Consider the following 22,270-nt stretch of genomic DNA (forward strand, 5'->3'; position numbering starts at 1 on the left):
ACCCCACTCAATGCCTCTAGAGCCGAAGTGCTCATAGCCGTCCAAGACAAGGAGTTCCTCCAATGGCCCAAACCTATGAGAACGGAAGCAGACCAGTGAAATCCTGACAAATACCGTCAATATCATCGCACACATGGCCATGACACCAACAACTGCTTCCAGTTGATTACCGAAATTGAGAGGCTGATAAAGAGGGGACACCTCAAGAACTTCGTAAAGAAATCGGAGGGACAAAGGCCTCAGCCAAACCCAGCAGGTCAAACACCCAGGAGAACGAGAGCAGGGCCAGTGAACGATGGGTCCAGTGGGACCATCCACATGATTGTTGGAGGCACAGGAGGTCGGATGAGCCGAAAGGGGAAGAAGAGGAGTCGAGAAGAGGAAAGCAGCAGCGCCGAGGTCATGCAGGTCGTCGAGCACTCTTCAGTGGCCATCACATTCTCTCCGGAGGATGCTCAGGGTGTTCAGATGCCCCATGACGATGCTATTGTCATTGAAGCCGTCATTCACAACTACCGGGTTAAGAAGATCTTAGTGGATGATGGGAGCAAGGTGAACCTGTTGCCCTACTAGATTTTCCAGCAGATGGGAATCCCCGAGGAGCAGTTAGTCCGGGATCAGGCACCAGTCAAGGGGATCAGAGGAGTACTAGTACCCGTGGAGGGGAAGGTAAAGCTGGCTCTCACTTTAGGCGAAGCGCCAAGGACTCGCACTCATTATGCGGTGTTCTTAGTGGTAAAACTCCCACTGAGCTACAATGCGATATTGGGAAGACCTACACTGTTTGATTTCGAAGCCGTAACCAGTATCAGATATCTGGCGATGAAATTCCCAACAGAGGCAGGAGTGGGAGTAGTTCGGGGAAGCCAGGAAGAAGTGAGAGCGATGTACTTAGCCACAGTGGCAGAACCGAGCTCGGCAGGAGAGAAGTTAGACTCAGAAGTGCTAGAGGTCAGGGACGAAAAGAAAGAGGCCAGGACAGAGCCGGTGGGGGAGCTGGAGACTTTTCCCTTATCAGAAGCAGAGACAGATAAAGTCTTCAGTCTCAACGCCGGCCTCACTGAAGAGCAAAAAATCGAGGTCATGGCCCTGATCCGAGGTCACGCGTCAAGCTTCGCCTGGAAGCCTGCTTACATGCCCGGGATTGACCCTGGAATATTCAGCACTTGAAAAGGTACTTCCCCTGAGGCATTATCAAATGTAAAAACCAAATGTATCTTAAGGCATGATAATAAAATGAGACGTCGATTATCGTACAACTTCTTGATTTGTTATTACTTACCTTGCTTTCATGAAAGCGGCAAACAGAAAAATAAAACAGGCACAACAAGACCGGGATCCCCAAGATCTCCCGCCATCCACAAACCGAACTGAGACATCGAGACCTCAGGGAGGTAGAAGACCAGGATCCCCAAGATCTCCTGGCATAACAAGACCGGGATCCCCAAGATCTCCCGGCATCAACAAACCGAACTGAGACATCGAGACCTCAGGGAGGTAGAAGACCAGGATCCCCAAGATCTCCTGGCATAACAAGACCGGGATCCCCAAGATCTCCCGGCATCAACAAACCGAACTGAGACATCGAGACCTCAGGGAGGTAGAAGACCAGGATCCCCAAGATCTCCTGGCACCACAAACCGAACTAAGACATCGAGACCTCAGGGAGGTAGAAGACCAGGATCCCCAAGATCTCCTAGCACCACAAACCGAACTGAGACATCGAGACCTCAGGGAGGTAGAAGACCAGGATCCCCAAAATCTCCTGGCACCACAAATCGAACTGAGACATAGAGACCTCAAGGAGGTAGAAGACCGGGATCCCCAAGATCTCCCGGAGCTACAAGTAACCGAACTGAGACATAGAGATCTCAGGAAGGTAGAAGACCGGGATCCCCAAGATCTCCCGGCACCAACACCAACCGAACTGAGACATAGAGACCTCAGAGAGGTAGAAGACCGGGATCCCCAAGATCTCCCGGAGCAAAAACGACTGGAGAAATTTCCAAGATCTCCCAAAGCAAAAACGGCCGGTGAGATCCCCAAGATCTCCTGGAGCAAACAAAAACAGCGGTATGCAGTGACAACACGCAAAAATAACTCATGAAAACACAATAATGGGCCCAGAATCACCAATGAAAGACCAGATCATGACCTCCCAAAGGAGCTCGGGACCTAAGAGGAAGAGACTCTGATCTCGCAGCCAAAGAGGCAAAGTGCCGCGCCGACCTCAAGAAGATGCTAAAGCTAAAACAGAAGGACTAAATCCGAACTCGGATTACAGGCTGAAAAGCCGATCTAAAACACACAAATGTAAACTTGGAAAACCAAGCAAAAAGAGAGAACCAAGCTCAGAAAGCTCAAAGACAAACTGAAACAACGCACCTCCTATAAGCTAAGAAGAAGTTCAATGGTGTAAGTAGATAAGGCCTCAACCTTAAATCTTGTCATAAAAATAAGAAGGCCACCCCTGCTCACCGAGTTAAAAGGTACATATTTCTTCTTATCATTGTGACATGAAGGATCTACGCCCGAGATTACATCTTAATCGATTTTTAGGAATTTAATTCATGATAAGAATCTGACATGTTTGGGTCCTACGGGAGATTAATTAAACATTTTGCTCTTAAGGTAAATCCAGCTCAGAAAAAGCCTGCAGATAAGAATACCCTTGTGAAATTGGAAAGTTATTAAGTCAGAAGCCAAGTCTTTGGCTAAGCTTTCAGCCCTGATTAGCTTAAAAGCAAGCAGTGAGGGACTGTGTGCTCAACCCCTTATAAATTATGGGGCGTGGTTTAAAAGTTTTGCTCCTAACAAATTAAACAAGTTATGCTTGTAATAGTATAAGTAGCCCGTTGAAGTTGAAAAAATAAGCAGAGATACGAACTGTTCGCAAAAATTAAGTTTCATTAAAAAGAAAGTGATTACAGCCTATATAACAATCTATTACAAATACCTATTCTACTGAAGGAAAAACAGTCCTTAAGGGACTTACATGCCTAGGGATATTATCATCTACACTATCTGTATTTACATTGCTGTTCATGGGAGGCCCAACATTCTCCTGCCCAGACCCCCCAGTGCCCACAAAAGGCACGATCTCCTGCCCTTGAGGCCCTGCATCTTCATTCCCCAGCTCGGGTTCCGCCTCAGGAGGCCCAGCTGCAGTGCGAGAAGCTCCTCTGGGAAGAGGTCTGTCATCCTCCCTATAAAGTACCTCCCTTCCGTCAGAGTCTTCTTTAGCACCTCGGAGTTCGGCTAAAGGAGTGGAGGGGTTGTATCTAGCAGTCCTCAGACCTCTATTATACCCAGAGACGAACATGCGGAAGCTCTTATTCCATATGGCAGTTTTCATTTCATCAGAGCCTCGGAACTCCGCAAGTCGCTTCTCACAAGCTTAAGCTATCTCAGCCTTCAGCTCAGGGGACTCTTTGTAATTCTTGAGATAAGCCTCACAGGCTTGCTGGATTTCCTTTTTCAGCTCAGCCGACTCTTTATACTCTCTGAGGCGCTCTTCGCACTCCAGCCGGACTCTATCCTCAGCTAGCTTGGCATCCTCAAGCAAGGCCGCGCATCTCTTATTGAGAATCTCGACCTCCTGTCAGAGGTGCTGATTTTGAAGTTTAGCTGTCTCTATTGCCAGGGCCAGATCCTTCTCTTTATCTGCCCGTTTGGCCAGCTCTTGCTCGAGGACCACCACCCGAGCTTGGGCTTCTTCTTTCTGTGCCAGCACGGCGTCAAAATCCACCTTCAGCAGCTCGTGCTGGTGCCGAGCCTCATCCCTCTGACTCAGGGCCTCCACCTTTTCCCGCTGGACCCCTTCCAAGGAGGACAACTGCTTTATTGCTTCATCACGTTGATCCTCCGCCTAAGCTGTCCTCCCATCAGCCCTTTTGAGGGCCTCCAGCGCGGTGTGTAGCTCCATCTGGAGGGACCTGGAATGTTCTCGGGCAGCCGCGAGATTGCCCCGGGCATCACTGGTTGCAGACAGGTTCTCCTCCAGACGTGCCTCCTCAATCCGGCGATCCACAGACTCCCGGAGAGAGTGGTCACGAGCATCCACCTCCATGAAGAGGCCCATCACCTAGTGCAAAAAGAGAAAACTGTCAGAACGAAGAAACAAAGAAAACTAGAACATGAGCAGAAATCGGAAAGGATGACCTACCATCAAGAGCATCTCCCTGATCGTGTCCCCAAGCTCCCCTCGAGGTCGAGACCGGAACGCTGCCTGTTCCCTTGTAGAACTGGCTAGAAGACCAGTAAGGGCAAGCAAGCGTGGGTCCGAAGCCTCTGTGACTCCACCAAACATCAGCTCTTTGATGATCTCGGCGACTACACTCGCGGGAGACTGGTGAGTGATGTCCTCTGCTTTTAGGATGTCGTTGTCAGAAGCAGACAACAGAGGAACCACGGGAGCTTCCTTTTTCTTCTCAAGGGGAGGGAGAGCTGGAGCCGGTCTCCTATAAGTCCTGGATCTCTTTGAGACAGGAACCGGGGCAGGCGCTTTGGTAGGGGCAGGACGCTTATCTCCGGCCTTCTCCCCGACGCTCCCACTATCCACAGGACTGGGTCCGACCCCCTCAGAAGCAGGGGCAACTCCGGCAGGAGCCTCCTGGGCACCTTCGCCTACGGGAATAATCTCCATTCTCTCCTCCGGAGCATCCTCTTCAGCGACGGGGGCCTCAAGCCTCACTTCAGGAGCTTCCTCGGGAGGAAAGACAGGATCTGTCCTCGCCAGCCCGGCGTCCTCAATCACTTCAGAAATAACTCTCGGAGCCTCTTTCGTCCTCTCAGTAGAAGAGCGTTGAGGCTGGAGGGCTTGTGAGGACTGGCGAGCCGAGCTCGATCTGCTGCGGCTGGGGGGCCGAGACGACTTGCTACGTCGGGAGCTCGGTCTGGGAGCTTGAGAAGAGACCAGGGGAAGAGGAGGTCGGATAGCCAACCTGGAAGAAATACCTTTAGCCACCCTTTAGGTAGCCTCCCCCACGGATTGCCCAGCCAGGAGGGCATCCAGAGCGACGTTCATGCTCTCCCGAGACAGTACAAGATTCTTGGGAGGCTTGATCTGGTCCATTTTCACCTCGAAAGCTGCAAAAACCCAAAACCATAGCAAGTCAGAAGTAATCCTCAACAAAAACGAAAAAAATAAAACAAATCAGGTAAATAAAATAAAGTACCTGCGCCCTTAATATCCCGAAGGTTGGACGCGAAGAAGCACTTTTCGACGTCATACTTCTTCTCCACAGAAGTCAGTCGAAGGAATCCGACCTGGTCGGTAAGGCTTAGCTGGGGCAGGTCATTGCAACCCAGAGAGATATCCTCCCAGGGGAGATCAAACTCCCAAGCCAACCCCGTCTGCTTCTTCAACTCTACCACCAAAAACTCCTCTACCCAGCCTTTGATAGAGTCCTTATAGCCCGTGAAGATGGACAATCCTCCGTGAGGGGCAAAGTAGTAAAATTTTTGACTCGCTTTGACCAGCCTGAAGAAGCTGACGAACAGATGAACCGTGGGTGTGAACCCCCAGCTCAGACACACAGATTCAAAGGAAGACATGAAAAGAATAGAGTTAGGGGTTAGCGTTCGAGGGGCGATCTCGAAATACCGGAAGACCTCTTTGAAGAACGGAGAAAAGGGAAAAGACAAACTATACTCCCTCTGCTTGATGAAGAAGACTAGACTGACGTCTCTTTGAGGGTCGACCAGGCCAGGGGGAGAAGGATCAGGGAGAACGATCCTCTCATTCCGGTAAGGAGCCCGAATGTGAAAAAGAGGGGTATCCAGGTATTCCCTGGAAATGGAATTCCTAATGTTGGACGAGGTGATGCTAGACTCTAGGTTGACAACATCGGGAAGATCAGAGCTATCCATGGCAGAAGAAGAGGCATACCTGGAAAATGGTTAAGGCGGATGAGGAGAGGAAAGCAAAGAGAGCAGAAGAGCGGAGGAGAGCAAACGTTCTAAGAAGACTGGCAGAAGATGAAATCTGAAACAATGAAAAGCCGAAAAGATGTTTTGAGCAGTTCTGTCCTTGGGCGGCGCGGTCATTATTACTCTCGATATTTACCCCCTCATCAGTCGGACAATAACTGACGAGAAGGTAAATGGGCAATTAATGACCGCTGGATTTCTTCATCCCGGTCTGGGGCCAGTCCCATGACAATAGCCCATTATCTGGAGGCCCTCAAATCTCCCGCGTGAACCAGGTCGAGCCCGTTCTGACTTGAGACCGAACTCCATCTAAATTTCTCAATCAGGCCAGCCCAGCCCATACGGCTCATCAAACAGATCCTCTTTGGGCTCAGTTCTAATCTTATCTTCCGGCCCAGCTTGAAATTAAGAAGGAAACCAACCCATCCGTCTTGTGGATCCCTCAGCATGCGCGTCCGGAGAGAATAAGAAGCCGTTATGCCTGTAGCAGGAATTTGATTTTCTCGTACATCCATATCCGTATAGCAGAGACACGTGACCCAATGGTGAAAATTTCGTTATACGTCACTAGCGAACAAAAGAAAAGGGATAAAATGAGAAACTCTCCTCACAGAAAAAGTTTTTAACTAAATTTACAGAACCATCGTAAAAATCTTATTTTCTGGATCTCAGATCACCACCATAAAGTAAATACTTATCATATGATACTATCATTTTTTTCCCCTTAAACTAATAACTCAAAAAGGTTGAAAAAAAAGAGAAATATTTTAGAAAAGAAAAATAAAGTAAATTTCCATCAGAAGTCCACACAACAACAGCAACAGTAAATTCATGCAGAGCCTAAACCTTTACAATCTTACAGCCTCTCTCTCTCTCTCTCTCTCTCTCTAAGAAGAAAAAACTGAAAACCAGAAAACAAAGTGAATCTAAATGCTCCATTGTTCAGGATACCCATCCCAATTCAGACCCTCACCACCCACTGTAGCAATTCCAACATCACAGCTTCCCAAGAACTCAGTTTCAATCCCAAACTCAGGCCAATGCATAATATTCCCTCCTTCAACTGAACCTGAATCTGGTTGTGATGAGAAACTTGCAGCAGTTCCCATTTCACCACTGCTGCAGCAGGTCCCAGCACCATTGCCAAGTTCTTGAACTGCTTGTGATGAGAAACTTGCAGCAGTTTCAATCCCATTTCCAAGTTCTTGACATTCTGTGGACAATGTGTTGGCAGGAGCAGCAGCTGCTGTGTGGCAGTATTGCGGCAAGTTAAGTGTAGCAGAAGAGCCATAGAGCTTAAGAGCAGCTTGATCATAAGCCTTAGCAGCTTCATGAGAAGTGTTGAAAGTGCCTAACCAGATTCTGTTTCCTCTATTTGGTTCTCTGATTTCAGCTACCCATTTTCCCCATGTTCTTTGTCTCACTCCTCTGTAAGTGCACAGTGCATTTTCTGGCCCTCCTTTGCCTTTCATGCACCCTTTTCTTGATCTTCTCATGGATTGGTTCGTGTCCTTCGCTTCTTGCTCCATTGTTGTTTTGATAATCTCTGCAACTAAGGGATTGTGATGTGAAGTTTGCGCTTACTTGTTTATGTTCTCATTGAGTAGAGACGTGTCATTGTTTATGTGCCAAGTAAGCGAAGGTGGAGGAAGTGGGTGATTGACACGTGTAAACACAATAATACGTGAAGTGGCTTAGTGTGGAAATATACGGCTGAAGGAGACAAGTAACAGCAAAGCATAAAACACTTGTCTTGAAGACTTCAAGTTTCTTCATGATGAAGGACCTATGCATTTTTATTAATTTATTTGCTTTTCCCTCTGTTTTGGAAATCCTTTTGTAGTCTGCGTCATGCAAATCCACAGACTGAAATTGACGGTGACCTTTCATGGCCGACTGGGCCAACGGTGTGAACTCCATTGACAGTGGCCTTTCAGGGAGGACAAAGCCAACCGTGAAGAGGTTCAACAAAGATGAGTCAGTTTGATAGAAGATCGACAGATAGCTACATATGTTGACTATTGCTCACAAAAATAAATATAATATAATCATTACAAGATGACGATTATAATAAAATAATAAATAGTTAAATTTAATTATATAAAATATTTTTTCTCATATAATATCGATGTTCGGTTCCACATGTTTTGGAATTTTTATAAGTTATAGAACCATAATTAAAAGGCTTCCCAATATTCACTGTCCATTGACCCTTTGACAACTTATAGATTCTTTTATGGAATGCGTAATTTCCATAACTTATCAACACCCAATTTTACGATTTATTTTAATTCCATAAGTTTAAATTATCCTAAAAGGTCGCTTTCATATGCTATATATTTCATCTTCAAATTATCAAAATAAAAGTTTTTTTAATAATTTTAAGAAAAATAATTTAAATAAATTATTTTTTTAATTTCAAAATATTTATATTTAATTTTATTAATAAATTTTATTTAAATTAAAATTAAATAATAAAAAATAAATTATTTTATTAAAAAATATTTTTTATAAAAATATTTTTAAATATAAATTATTTTCCGTAATTAAACATAATCGTAATTTTTTTATGGATCGGGTAATAGAGCCACCTTCCGATGAACGTTGAGAATAGATCTCTCTAATGAAGCGGTCTAGACCCTACCCATCTAAAAGCCCATCAACCTCTGAACCTGCGCTCGCGAAATTGCATGGGCCTCAATGGTCCCTACCCCAGACCACAGATGCCCCCTCTCTGCGGAAGTTAGATGGTTTTATGATTATTTTATTCAAAATTAATTAAATATTTTATTTTTCCAAAAATATTTAAACCTTATAAACTTTTTATATCTTTATTAATTTTAGATGAAATAGTACTTTATTTTTTTAAATTTAAACCTATTATTTACGATAATTATTTTATATAATATGATGATCGGAGGACTTCTAATATTCGAAATGAGACCGAATTCTGAAAAAGAATATAAATTTAAAATTTATTAATACCCTTTAAAATATATTAGTCCAACATTATATACTCTAATTTGTGATTAAAGTAGATTGAATTAATTCTATGCACGAATTCACTAAATAATAGTTTAATTCGATAGTTTACACATGTATAAAGAAAATTAAAATTAAATGGCCGTCTAATAAAGAGAGATAAATTAGAATATTTGTGTCTTATGAATCTTAATGACTTTGATAAACGGTTTTGTAGTTGAATGAAAATTATAAATTAGTAGAGAATAAAAAAAAAGGAAAATATAATAATTTACTCTTATATTGTAAATTATATTTTTTAAATAGTAGAATATTATAATATATTTATAATATTTTATAGAAAATAAATAAAAACTTAAATAAATATATATTCTTATGTTTTAGAATTCAATTTAATTAATATTTTATCTTTTATCTTATAAAAATTTACAATATTTAATTCTTTATAATATAAAAAAATTTAATTAGAAGGTTAAATTTTACATATTTTAACGAGAATTTATTTAAATCCATTTCTACAAGAAATAAGTGAAGCTAAATAAAGAAATAAAAATATAAAATATTTTTAAAATAAAAATCAAAGTAACTTTTTTTTTTTTAACTTTTAGACAAAATAACCATGAAATTTATGGTCTCTTCTCACTTCACTAGTGAGATTCTAAAACCCTAGCGAAACTCGGACGCACTTCTTTTCATCTCCATTGCTGTATGCATCGCTTCCTCTCCATTTCCGTCGTTGGAGCTTGAAGTCCTTACTCGGATCATCATTCTGGACCTTCACGTTTCCCAATGGCGGCTTCATCATCTCTTGATTCCCTCATTTCCATTGCCGGGACGGTATCCACTCCATCCACTAAGGAACGGGTCAGGATATTCCGCGATGTTATTCCTTCGATTATCAACAATTCGGGCAAGTTTTCGTCCTTCGCTTGGATCAATTCTCCTGGTTATTTATGTGTTAGTGCAAGTGTTCTTCAGTCTGTATATGTGGAGCTATTTGTTAACTTGAACAAAAAGCTATTATCGCATTATTTGACTAGAATTAGCATGAATCAGTACCACCCACTTCTGACTTCTATATAGAATCAAAGCTATCTCAATTTCAGAGGTTTCATTTTATTATAATTACTAGTTCAAATCTGTGAAGTTGAAAATGCTTCCTAATCATTGATGAAAAAATAGTTGTCATGGCAGTCTTAATCCATGTTAATGGGACCTGAATTCTGTTAGGGCACACCTTCTAAGTATCTAAAGTGAGCTGCAACCGCCATTTCAGCAATCTTTAGCAGAATTTGTTAGAGAGACAAGACAATTTGATCCAACTTGAGATGAATGTTTCTCTGTTCAGCTTGGTTTTTAGTTTTTATTTCTGAGATGCGCTGAAATTGAAAGCATTCATTCAGTTTTACCAATAATTGGTACTATATGCACCATAGCTGTTTATGTGCATTCTGAAATGGCATGTTGTTTAAATGCAATTTACAAATTGGAAGTAATTTTCATGAAAAGATGGAAATTCAGTTTTATGAAAGCTTGTGGCATACAAAATATAACAATCAAAACTATGGCCATTTATAGGTTTTCTCGTTTCTTAAAGCTGGTATTTCACTTTCAGGAAAGCTTAATAGTTAAGTTTCTGCATGCATGTCTTTTGAAGACTTTGCCTCTTTCCCATGTAATGGTTTTTGATATCGGAAGCTGTTATTGGTTGGAATTAGCTTTTGCATTGTGCAATGAGAGTAATCCAAATGATAATCATTGACTATTTGTTGTGGTATAGTTCATCTGATCTGCATAATACAAAACCTTCATAAAATAAACTTGTAGGCTCCAGGGAGCTATTGATGTATGACCTTCTTTCATCCTCATGGCCAACGTTATCATACTTGCTACAGTTAGTATATCCATAAATTCATGCTATGGTTACGGCTCTTGCATTCTTTTTTATATTAATTAAAGGCACTTCCTAAACTCTGCCTTCCCCTAAATGTGTTCTTGATATGTTTGGGTTGTTAGGTAAGTAAAGCTGCATTCTTGTTGAAGTTTCATGATATATATTCTGGTTGATTGATATTTGCCTTTTTATTTTATTTTTTTTGCAGAGATGACTCCTGAGGTTGCATCTACATTAGTAGATATAGTTTTTAAAACATTGATTTTATATGAGGACCGTAGATCAAGGAAAGCTGTTGATGACATGATTGAAAAAGCTTTGGGTGAAATCATGTTCATGAAAAATTTTGCCGCAACCCTTGTTCAGGCCATGGAAAAGCAGTCAAAGTTCCATTCTCATGTAGGCTGCTATAGACTTCTCAATTGGTCATGCCTTCTGTTAAGCAAGAGTCAGTTTGCTGCGGTTTCAAAGAATGCAGTATGCAGAGTTGCTGCAGTGCAGGCATCCCTGCTTCATATCATTATTTGGAGATCTTTTCGTGAGCGAAGGGCTTGCAAGCGATTATTTTTTCATTTATTTTCACAGGTTTAACCTTGTGATCATTTTTGAGGAGATCAAATGTTGAGTTGGTTAATATATTTCAAATTTTGACCTTAGTGTATTTTTGTTATTTTTTCAGTCATCAGACATATACAGTATCTATGCTGAGGAATTAAAGGATGCACGGATCCCCTACAAAGATAGTCCTGAACTAATATGGCTACTGCTGGAGTTTTCAATAGGATCATCTTCTTTTGGACAATTCAAGGTTATAAATATTTAAATTACCCATCTTATGCAAATGGAGATATTTCTTGTATATTTGACTAGTGAACGGTAGTGCTTTTATATTACATAGTTTACATTCTATTTCTTTCTGCTGAAGTATTGACGTCATTGTTTATTTTTGCAGCCAATATTTCTTGATATATATGTTAAGGCAGTTCTAAATGCTAAAGAAAAGCCTGCAACAGGGCTCAGTGAATCATTCCATCCGCTTTTTATGCATTTGTTGCATGAAGATTTTCAAAATATTGTGGTTCCATCTTCAGTAAAAATGTTGAAGCGCAATCCTGAGATTGTGTTGGAATCGGTTGGAATTCTTTTGAAATTTGTTAAACTAGATTTAAGCAAGTATGCCATTGAACTTCTGTCAGTAGTACTGTCACAGGCTCGGCACACAGATGAAAGTAGAAGACTTGGGGCATTGGCTATAGTCCAGTGTTTGAGTAAAAAATCTAGTAATCCTGATGCTATAGAAGCAATGTTTGCTGCTATTAAAGCTGTAATTGGAGGTTTGGATTTGTTTTTATATAATTCTTCTTAGTGGTTTAAAGGTCATGGTTTAGATAATTACTGATGAAACATTGATCTTTGGCTTAAGTTCTTCTAACGCAATTTTTGTTTGTGTTCAGGTTCAGAAGGAAGACTTCAATTTCCTTACCAGAGAATTGGCATGTTCAGTGCTCTTCAAGAGTTATCATGTGCTCCTGAAGGAAAATATTTAAGTAGTCTGTCAATTACCATATGTCAGTTCCTTTTATCTTGCTACAAAGCTGAGGGTAATATGTTATTTGTTAACCTTTTTCATTGTTGGCAACTTCTGTGTATTGGTGTATATATTTTCAGTTCTCTGTCTCTCTTCCCTCAACCCCTTTTCTCCTTTTGCTCTTTATTGGTTTAATTTGTTCCTTCTATTCAAATTTCCAGGAAATGAAGAGGTTAAGCTTGCAATTTTGTTAGCTATTTCCTTTTGGGCAGCTCGATCTGCAGATGCTGTTCAGGCAGATATGGTTTCATTTATTTCTTCCGGTCTCAAGGAGAAAGAAGTTTTAAGAAGGGGATATCTTCGTTGTTTACGAGTCATATGCAAAAATGCTGATACTGTTTTACGGGTGACTTTGTCCTTCCAATGTGTATTGCGCTGAATATTTGCAGTTGATACTAGTCTATGGCTATGTTGATTTTTTGTTGCTTTTCTGTGCACTGCAGATATCATCTTTGCTTGGGCCTCTTCTCCAACTTGTAAAAACTGGTTTCACGAAAGCAGTTCAGCGTCTAGATGGTGTATATGCTTTGCTTATTGCTGCGAAGATAGCATCTGCAGACATCAAAGCAGGTTTCTGTAACAACTATTTTTGCAATTATTTTGGTTTTTATTGTCATTGATATGAGATATTCGAATATTTATGTAAAACAGAATGTGCCAACCATTCTGTTCAACACTACTTTGGTTTTTGATTGGTTTTAACTCTCAGCTGATTTATCTTTCTCCTTTTTGTTTCTTAGAGGAAACACTGGCAAAGGAAAAGATCTGGTCTTTGATTTCTCAAAATGAACCTTCACTTATACAAATTTCTTTGGTAGCTACTTGCTTACTCCTGGGCTTTCAGTAATATGTGCATCTCCGTGTTCTAAATAACATGCATACATTATACAGGCTTCAAAATTGTCTGTTGAAGATTGCATGGCATGTGTTGAACTTCTTCAGGTGCTCCTGGTGGAACATTCTCGCAGGTGATTTCATTCATACTAAGCACAATATGCTGTCATCTACTTTATTGTTAGAAGGAAACACTAATAGACTCCTCTATTCATGGTTGTGCAGAGTTTTAGATGCTTTTTCAGTCAAATTTCTGTTGCAGGTACCAATAGAAATCATGCTGTTTATTTCTTTCCTCCAATGAAAATATGTGATAACTGATTATGCATTTCTGCAGTTAATAGTATTCTTTTTATGCCATCCAAGTTGGGAGGTTCGGAAAATGTCACATGATGCTACCAGAAAGATAATTAATTCTCTCCCACAGTTATCTGAAGCTCTTTTAACTGAGTTCACAAAATTTCTTTCAGTAGTTGGAGAGAAAATATTTGTTTTGAAGACGAGGTAAAATATTAGCTGATGCATTTAACTTTTCAATTTTTAAAGTCTAAAATTACATATTGATGTTGTATCCAGAATTTGTTGTGGGTTTAATGAATTAATGATTTGCACTTCTACTGGCTTGCTTGCCTTTGGAATGTACAAGATAAATAAACACTTTGCATTCTCCCTTATTTATCTGATTGTTGATTTTTTGAATTTTGCTGGGTTCATTTTTGTTCTGGTTATTTTTATTAATGATTCCACTGTCCTTTCTTTGGTGGATGGAATCTGAATTCATGTCTCTGCAGCGACACAGATTATACATCGGACAATCAAGTTCCTTTTATTCCATCAGTTGAGGTATTAGTGAAGGCTGTAGTTGTGTTATCATCTGCAACTCTTGCTACTTCTCCAATGCCAAGTATATCAACACGCATCATATTCTGCTCGCATCATCCGTGCATAGTTGGCACTGCAAAAAGGGATGCAGTTTGGAGGGTAGATCTCTCTCTCTCTCTCTCTCTAAGCTCTCCTCCCAACAAAGAAAAGCCCTTATGACTAATGGATTCACTCTATTTATTTTGAAGTCAGTGTACTTGGATCCGTTAAAAAACATAAATCTTTTAGTTAGGGAGTAACTGTTCTAAGATTATATTTGCTCATAAAATGTTGAAGAGTGAACCAAGAACTAAGTTCCCCTTAGTTAAGTGTGATTTAGACTGTGTTTAATGCATTATAGTTAGGGAAGGTTACCTGGGATCCTCTGAGCTAGATAAAACTTGCCCTTTGGCCATCTCAGTTGTCGAAATTGGCTAAAAAAGATAGCAAAACTTTGTAGTTTTGGTCCAAATACATTTTAAATTGTAATAACTTTGCTAAGTTATTTTGGAGAACATATATATCAAGGGTAAGTGATACCCAAGTGTATAATGTTTTTATGATCTTCCTTTAAGTTTCAAGTTGTTTTGGAAGCTTAAATGCGTGTAGTGGATACATTATTATTACTTACAGTATTTAATAACATACAGCACTTTAGAATATGTGAATTTTTTATACATTTTTGTGGAATGGTTTATGTTTACACATGGCATAGTATCCTCATGATGGATTGGAGGCTATATGGTGCAATCGTTTTTCAGCTATGTTGCAATAATTGTAATGAGCAGGGTACTAGGGCTAGAAAAAACATTACATGATAAATTTTTTTTGTGGAGCAATATAATATTATTCAAGATGGTGTAGTAGGATCTATACTGACTGATGATATTGCCTGAAGGCGTTCCTGATTAGTTGGTAAGCACCAAATATAAATTACCAGGATGGAGGATTTTGCTGGTGAGGGATGAAGGTTGACAGTAGCAGTAAATGTTAGGTTTATTTTGCATTTTTAGGTTTAATAGTTGACAATCAATTTTCTATTTGCAGAGAGTTCGTAAATGTTTGCAAACGCTTGGTTTTGATGTCATTGGCATTATTTCTGCAGATGTTGAGAACTTATGCAAGGTAAAATTTAACTTGTCTTAGTTTTGTTTTATAACGACAATCCATGGCATTAGCAATTGTGAAAGGGACTTGCTGTACATCTTGTCATATGAATTCTTTTCCTGTTATTGAAGGAGATAGAACTTGCTGGAATCTTTTTTTTAATTGATTAATCTCTGTTATATGCCAGTGTTAACTAGATGTATGAAAATTGCCAAGGTTTCCTATGGAACATATTCGATGTGCTTAAGGAAAAGATATATAAAAGGGGTGCCAGTTTTGGTAGTGATTTAATTTGACATATTTGTGAGTTTTTAATGTAATCCTGAAGAGAAATGACGTTCTTTCCAACTTTTTATGTCTGAAATGGTGCTTGGAATGGAAGGCATTTGTTTTGTAGGAGGGTTTATTGAGCAGCTTGAATTTCAATCCTAGGAATGTCCATGGTCCGGTTTGGAACCGGAACTGAAAACGAACCAGTCAAAACCTATTCCACCCTTAGTTCTTTCATACAAAGTCCAATATTTTCTCAATACTCTCTACAATTCCTGCATTTGCTCAGATTCTCTATATTCTTCCTCCATCCTACAAAGATAGACTTACTTTCCATTTTCATCCCACTGTTGTGAAAGGCGCGCTTGCGCTTGCGCCAGGGCTAGCACCTTGCACCACCCCAAGCGGGCGCTGTAGCCTAGGCGCTCTTAGGCTCGCCAGGCGCTAGAGAGGTGGGCCTGCACCATACCAAGTGCCCTTTTTCTAGGGTTTCAAATCTTTTGCCCTAGATCTTCCATCTTTAAGACAGCAGCTGCAGTGAGGAGGAAAAAAGAGAGAAAAAAAGAAGAAAAAAGAAGAAGAGGAAGAAAAAAGAAGAAGAAAACGAATAATGAATAATCATTAACATTTTACATACCTGTTTAATCCCATCTCAGGTAACTATTTCTTTATTTTTTTTTGTTTGTTTATCATCCTCCTTCCTCTTTTTCTTCTTTCTCTTTTTCTTCCTTCTCATCTCATTTTCCACTTCTTGTTCTCATTTATTCTCCCTATGCATGTAATTCTGCTGGCATGCTGTCCAATTTTTTTTTTCTTTCTAATGTTGGTGTCGACCAGATCTGTTGCTGCATCTGTTCTGTGCTACTGCTGTTCTGTTTCTCTTTTTTTTTTCCAGCTTTATGTTACTTGTGCATTTGTGTTATCATGCTAATTAAATAGGTGAGAATTGTGCTTTAGTTACTTGATGTATTGTGAATTGTGCCTTTGTGATTGTAGAGAGAGACCAAGTAATGTATTTTGTGAATAGTGAAATTGCGATTATGAATGTGCATTATGATTGTGGTTATAGAATTGTGAATGTGAATTGTGAGTATAGAATTGGATTTTTATTTATTTTTCTTTTTTGCACCTCAAGTTGCTCGGGCCTCGCTTGCGCCTAGGCTCCAAACGCCCTTTGCACCTTGAGCCTTTCACAACTATGTTTCATCCATGACCATCCCAAATTATAAGACCACTTCTCTTTATGAGATGATAATTTATTTATTAGCTTCCTAATATACCCCTAAATAATATGCATTGAAAAGTAAAATTTATTAGGGGTGAAAACAAACTTAGAGGAACTGAGGTTTAAAGAGTTCAAGTTTAATTCATCAAATTTTTTTTGAGCTCAACGAGCTTGTCTCATGTCAAACTTGAGCTGAATATTATAAATTCAAACCAAGCTTGACTCATGTCAAACTTGAGCTGAATATTATAAATTCAAACCAGGATCATTTAGCAAACAAGTCAAGACAAACTGAAATTTTATCAAGTCGAGTCTCAAATAGCTCACAAGTATTTTGATTTATTTACAACTCTATTTTGTTTTAGTTCAAAAATAATACCTTTAAACCTAAAAAATTTTAGTTAAATGAGCATATTTATGACTCGACTTCTGAAGCTGTGAATAAATGAGCTCTTGAGCATTAATCAGCCAAATTATCTATAAGCTTGAGTTTAATTCACTTGGTAAACATGCCTAAAAGTTAGGCCCGGGCTTGTCTTATTTAGAAAATGGATCAAGCCAAGTCAAGCTTTTATTGAGTCGGCCCGAATAGCTCATGAGCAGCCTGGTTCATCTGTAACCCTAAACTTTATTTGATTCTACTTTCTAGAATAATTTAGTAATAGAACAATATGAGTGGAGGGTTTGCTAGGATATACAATATAAAATTTATTTCTTTTAATTGTATTAACCAAAATTTTGTAAATCCATGTGAAAAGACAAATGGGCCTATTTTTGGGGATGGAGGGAGTAATTATTTATTCTTAATTATCATTTTCAATATGATTTGTTATTTTTATTTATTCTCAATTCATTCTATGTTTTTTTACACTTCCAAATTATCCCACCCTGCTCTATTAATTTAATGTCCCTTTTCACTTGTTTAATTTATTTTGTTAATTTGTTAATTCATTTTTCTTATTTAATTTTCTTTTATTTAAATTAATTTTAAAAGACATTAGTTCATTCTTTCTTTTATCTTAACTGAAAGATTTCATTTATTGTGTGTAATTTATTGTTAGATTTATTGCTGTTTTGTTATTCATTTAACTTCAAATTTTGTTCCAAACTGCCTCAAATCGTCCTTAATGCTGTCTGGTTCGGAACTGCCTGTGAACCGTTTCAAACCGTTTCTTGAACCAGAACAGTGGTTCCCACACCATCCTTCAACTGCCCCATTTGGTTTGGTTTGGTTCAGGTACAATATTTACTTGGACCTGAACTCGTGGTTCAGGAACTGGAACCAGTCATTCCTGAAACATGGACATGCCTGCATGGTTGGCATTTCATTATTTTTAATCAATTGCTCTGAATTTTCCCAATTTTTTGTTGCCTGCTTTTTCGTACCTGAAAATTTTTCCTGAGTAACTCTGACCAGTGTGTAGGGGTGAGCATTCGGTCGGTTCGGTTGAAAATTGAATCGAACCTAATAAACTGTAAACCAAAATGTTAGTATTTATGAAAATCGAACCGAACTGAATTTGGTCAGAAACCGAATAGAACCGAATCGGTCTGATTCGGTTCGGTTTGATCGGTTTCTATTTTTAATAATTTTTTTATTTTTTACACTTAATTTTTAATATTTTAAAATTTAATTAAAATATTTTAATGCTAATATGATTTAATTTCTCTATATTATTGAAAATAACATATTATTATCACTAAATCGGTTCGGTTTGGTTTTTTCGATTTTTTTCTGATCAAAACCGAATTGAACCGAAATAACCAAAATTTTTGAAATTAAAAACCGAATCGAACCGAAATAACCGAAATTTTTGAAATTAAAAACCGAATTGAACCGAAATGAATAAAAAACCGAACCGAATTTTCAAATTAATTCGGTTCGGTCAGTTTTTTCGGTTTGAACCGAATACTGCTCAGCCCTGTGTGAGTGTTGTATTTAGCTATCTGCTGCACCTCAATCAGGAGGACGTGGCCATTTGGCTGGTCAGCCTCTAACATTAAATAGCTTATTTTCAGGGTCTACTAGGACCAATGGGTTTGATGAGTTCGGATGAACTTGAACAAGAAGCAGCAATAAATTCTCTAACAACGTTGATGTCAATTACACCTAGAGATACTTATACGGAGTTTGAAAAGGTCTGTATCTTGTATATCTGTTGTTTTGAATGGAATTTCTTATGAATTGTGGTCAATGGTGTCGTTATAGCTGGAACTTGAGCCTTGATGAAAGCTTTCTTGTTCTCCTTGTCAGTACTTAAAGAAATTTGAAGATCGTCATTCACATGATATGCTTTCGGAAAACGACATTCAGGTAAAGTTTCTGATGTTCGCTTTCTTGATTTATTTGCCAAATGAACTGATTACATTTTTGTATTGATGTGATTTAACGTTCACAATTATTGCTGGTAGACTGTGGAATGAATTTGAGATTAAATATAAGTTTGAAGGTGAGTCTCTCCTTCAAAGAGATTTTGAGGTTGGATATAATTTGTCAGCTCTTGAATTGCGAGGTGGCATTCCTAATGTTGAGAAATTATTGACTGTAGTGTGTGATTCCAATGGAATAGCTATGTTCCTAATTATTACTAGGAATGGCTTTAATGTCATTGCTAGCAAATATAGCAAATATCTTTTGCAACTGGTACCCTTTTGTTAGCTATAGATTAATGGAGTCTACTACTGTGTTAAAGTAAAGATGACTCCTAGAGAATGCATGATACCAAGTGTTTGTATGATTAGGCTGCACAGATTCTTGATGTTATTACTGAAATCATTTGTTGTAAAATTCTCTTACTTCTTGGCATAAGTTGATCTTATTCCATAGTGTACTTTGGCTGTTTAATGTATCAAAATTATCAACTGTCTGGGAACTTATAGTTCTCCACGTTTTCCTTGTTTATTTTCTTTTGTCGAAAGCTTATAAATGTCAAAAGCTTTACTGAGTTGTGCTCATGCTATATTTTTGCTTGATTATTTATTCTTCTTTCTTTCTTCCAGATTTTTCATACTCCTGAAGGAATGCTTTCAAGTGAACAAGGTGTTTATGTTGCAGAGTCTATTTCTGCTAAGAACACAAAACAGGCAAAGGGCCGTTTCCGGATGTATGATGACCAGGATGGCATGGTAGTCTGATTTCTTCCTTTTTCCTCTTCATTCATATTTTTTGCTTTTGTTCTTCTTCCTTGGTGTTTGGCAATTATTCATTGTCATTTAAGTGGGCTTGTCTGATCCCAGGATCACATCAGTTCTAATAATTCCAAGAGAGAACCAGCTGGTGTTGGGAAAAAAGATGCTGGAAAATTAGTTAAGAAAGCTGGTATGTCATTTTATATTCTTGATATTGGTTGTGGTCTCCTTTACCATGTATTAAAGATGCATTTTTTTTACCCATTTAATGTGTTTTTTTTCCTCTATTTTTCTCTTTTAATTTTGTAGACAAAGGAAAGACAGCAAAAGAAGAGGCACGTGAGTTATTGCTGAAAGAGGAGGCAGGAGTACGTGAGAAGGTCCAGGGTATACAGAATAATCTGTCTTTGATTCTGCGAGCACTTGGAGAAATGGCCGTTTCTAATCCTGTATTTGCACACAGTCAATTGCCTTCTCTGGTTTGTGTCCTCTGGCCTTTCCTTAGTATATTACATTTCTTGATGCACCACTACCGGACTATACAAAAACTAACAAAAATATAATGTTGGTTAGTTTGTTTAATTTTAACGTCTTTTTTTCCTTTGCTTGCGGAAACCAATGTTGTTTGTGCTATGCTGCAAGACTGTATACTGGTTTCCATTCTGTGGTCCTGATTTACAAGGTCATGTGTCACTCTCCAGAGTCCAGTCTCAAAGCAGTAATAATCATACAAATTACGGGAAGAAAATATCCATGCACATCCATGTGCACCAGCTGTCATTTATGAGCAGTCTTTTGTTGATTTTTTTTTTGATGCAATATGTTTGATATTAAATTTTTCTGCTGCAAATATGAAACTGACTGTTTCTCATGACTTTCAGTACTCGTTTGCCATAGATTTCTTATCTGCAAGATAAGAATGCATGTAAATTTTTATTATCTATTAGATGTGCTATCATTCTTTCTCCTTTATGTATACTTTTTCTTTCTCCTTTGTTGTCCTAACTTTTTCTGTTTTTGTTATGACACCAGGTTAAGTTTGTTGAACCTTTGCTCCGGTCACCTATAGTAAGTGATGTGGCCTATGAAAGTTTGGTGAAGCTCTCCCGTTGTACAGCTCCCCCACTCTGTAATTGGGCCATTGACATTGCTACTGCTTTACGCGTTATTGTGACTGAAGAAGTCGATATCTTGCTGGATCTGATTCCAGCAACTGGTGAAGGGGAAGCCAATGAGAGCCCATCCATGGGTCTTTTTGATAGAATAATTAATGGATTATCTTTGTCTTGTAAATCTGGACCTCTTCCTGTAGATTCATTTACCTTTGTATTTCCAGTAAGTTTTTCTTTCCTTTTTATTTTAACTGTACATTCAGTGATTAACTCTTTTACTAAACTCAAACTGATGTTTTGTTTTCAGATAATGGAGCGTATTCTCTTATCTTCTAAGAAGACTCGACTTCATGATGATGTTCTTCGGATACTCTATTTGCATATGGATCCCCAGTTGCCCCTTCCTAGGCTTAGAATGCTATCAGTTACGAATCTTCCTTTTTGATACTATAATTTGATAATATATGATCTTTAAACTTAATTGCATATTTCTGTTGCTGGCTATATTTTTCACTTCTTTGCGTTTCAGGCTCTTTATCATGTTCTAGGTGTTGTTCCTGCTTATCAAGCACCTGTTGGAGCGGCCTTGAATGAGTTGTGCCTTGGTCTGCAACCAGATGAAGTTGCTTCTGTATGTTCTTTACATTTTGATAGACTGCTGCTCCATTTAATTTGATTGAACTCATCATGATTTCTAAATATTATTGCAGGCTTTATTTGGAGTGTATGCAAAAGATGTTCATGTAAGAATGGCCTGTTTAAACGCCATAAAATGCATTCCAGCTGTTTCTAGCCATTCTCTTCCTCAGGATGTTGTGGTGGCAACGAGCATTTGGATTGCTCTACATGATCCAGAAAAGGTTTGCCCTGCCATGCATATCCTCTCTTCCTCTCCATCATTCTATCGTCTGTAACAAAATCAAATGTCTTGATTCAATATGTATCAAGGGGGACAGCATGTGAACGTGCACAAAAGATGTGCAGTTGTGCGAAAAGTTTTGGAAAGAACTAGGGGTGTTCAATAGTAGTTGGTTTGGATTAAATTTGGATCCAATCCATCTCCATCCATCATAACATATAACTGGTTTTGTAACCAAATTCAATCCAAACCATATATTTTTTCATTGGTTAATCAATGGTTAACCATTCAAACCATCTACTAGCTCCACACCCCATCAACTATTAAAATTAATTTAGTAATTTAGTAGTTTATAGTATACTAATTATGAAATATAATAAAAAATCATTAAGGTTTCAACTGCAAATTTGCTAATATAATAAAAACACAACTGAAATATAAATTAGAAAATATCATAATAAAATAAATGAAAATAATT

General features: G+C 38.7%; 2 protein-coding genes across 3 annotated transcripts in view; one reads left to right on the top strand and one right to left on the bottom strand.

Moving 5' to 3' along the window:
* Window positions 1-6,667: 6,667 nt before the first annotated feature.
* Window positions 6,668-7,663, bottom strand: LOC110621956 (dehydration-responsive element-binding protein 2G). Its single transcript, XM_021766263.2, has one exon. The coding sequence runs from the start codon at window positions 7,458-7,460 to the stop codon at window positions 6,858-6,860; it is 603 nt and encodes a 200-aa protein (XP_021621955.1). The 5' UTR covers window positions 7,461-7,663; the 3' UTR covers window positions 6,668-6,857.
* Window positions 7,664-9,549: 1,886 nt separating this feature from the next.
* Window positions 9,550-22,270, top strand: part of LOC110623031 (protein ILITYHIA) — a 33,899-nt gene continuing 21,178 nt past the window's right edge. The window contains exons 1-22 of one of the 2 annotated variants that reach the window (XR_002489218.2): window positions 9,550-9,823; window positions 11,016-11,392; window positions 11,487-11,615; window positions 11,760-12,141; window positions 12,262-12,408; window positions 12,557-12,741; window positions 12,839-12,965; window positions 13,136-13,209; window positions 13,287-13,363; window positions 13,455-13,491; window positions 13,567-13,733; window positions 14,021-14,210; window positions 15,138-15,215; window positions 18,712-18,831; window positions 18,947-19,006; window positions 19,693-19,818; window positions 19,930-20,011; window positions 20,131-20,300; window positions 20,854-21,156; window positions 21,241-21,357; window positions 21,463-21,564; window positions 21,644-21,793. Coding sequence is in view for 1 of the 2 variants with exons in the window: in XM_021767855.2 (XP_021623547.1) it covers window positions 9,703-9,823; window positions 11,016-11,392; window positions 11,487-11,615; window positions 11,760-12,141; window positions 12,262-12,408; window positions 12,557-12,741; window positions 12,839-12,965; window positions 13,136-13,209; window positions 13,287-13,363; window positions 13,455-13,491; window positions 13,567-13,733; window positions 14,021-14,210; window positions 15,138-15,215; window positions 18,712-18,831; window positions 18,947-19,006; window positions 19,693-19,818; window positions 19,930-20,011; window positions 20,131-20,300; window positions 20,854-21,156; window positions 21,241-21,357; window positions 21,463-21,564; window positions 21,644-21,793 (3,321 nt within the window). In the remaining variant the exon portion in view is untranslated. The remainder of the gene's footprint in view (window positions 9,824-11,015; window positions 11,393-11,486; window positions 11,616-11,759; window positions 12,142-12,261; window positions 12,409-12,556; window positions 12,742-12,838; window positions 12,966-13,135; window positions 13,210-13,286; window positions 13,364-13,454; window positions 13,492-13,566; window positions 13,734-14,020; window positions 14,211-15,137; window positions 15,216-18,711; window positions 18,832-18,946; window positions 19,007-19,692; window positions 19,819-19,929; window positions 20,012-20,130; window positions 20,301-20,853; window positions 21,157-21,240; window positions 21,358-21,462; window positions 21,565-21,643; window positions 21,794-22,270) is intronic. The other variant, XM_021767855.2, reaches the window with a different exon arrangement.

Source organism: Manihot esculenta, chromosome 9, assembly GCF_001659605.2.
Source record: "Manihot esculenta cultivar AM560-2 chromosome 9, M.esculenta_v8, whole genome shotgun sequence".
Classification (NCBI taxonomy): Eukaryota; Viridiplantae; Streptophyta; class Magnoliopsida; order Malpighiales; family Euphorbiaceae; genus Manihot; species Manihot esculenta.

Excerpts from the sequence above, each read along its gene's own strand:
- LOC110621956 (XM_021766263.2), bottom strand. The coding sequence starts at position 7,460 with ATGGAGCAAGAAGCGAAGGACACGAACCAATCCATGAGAAGATCAAGA.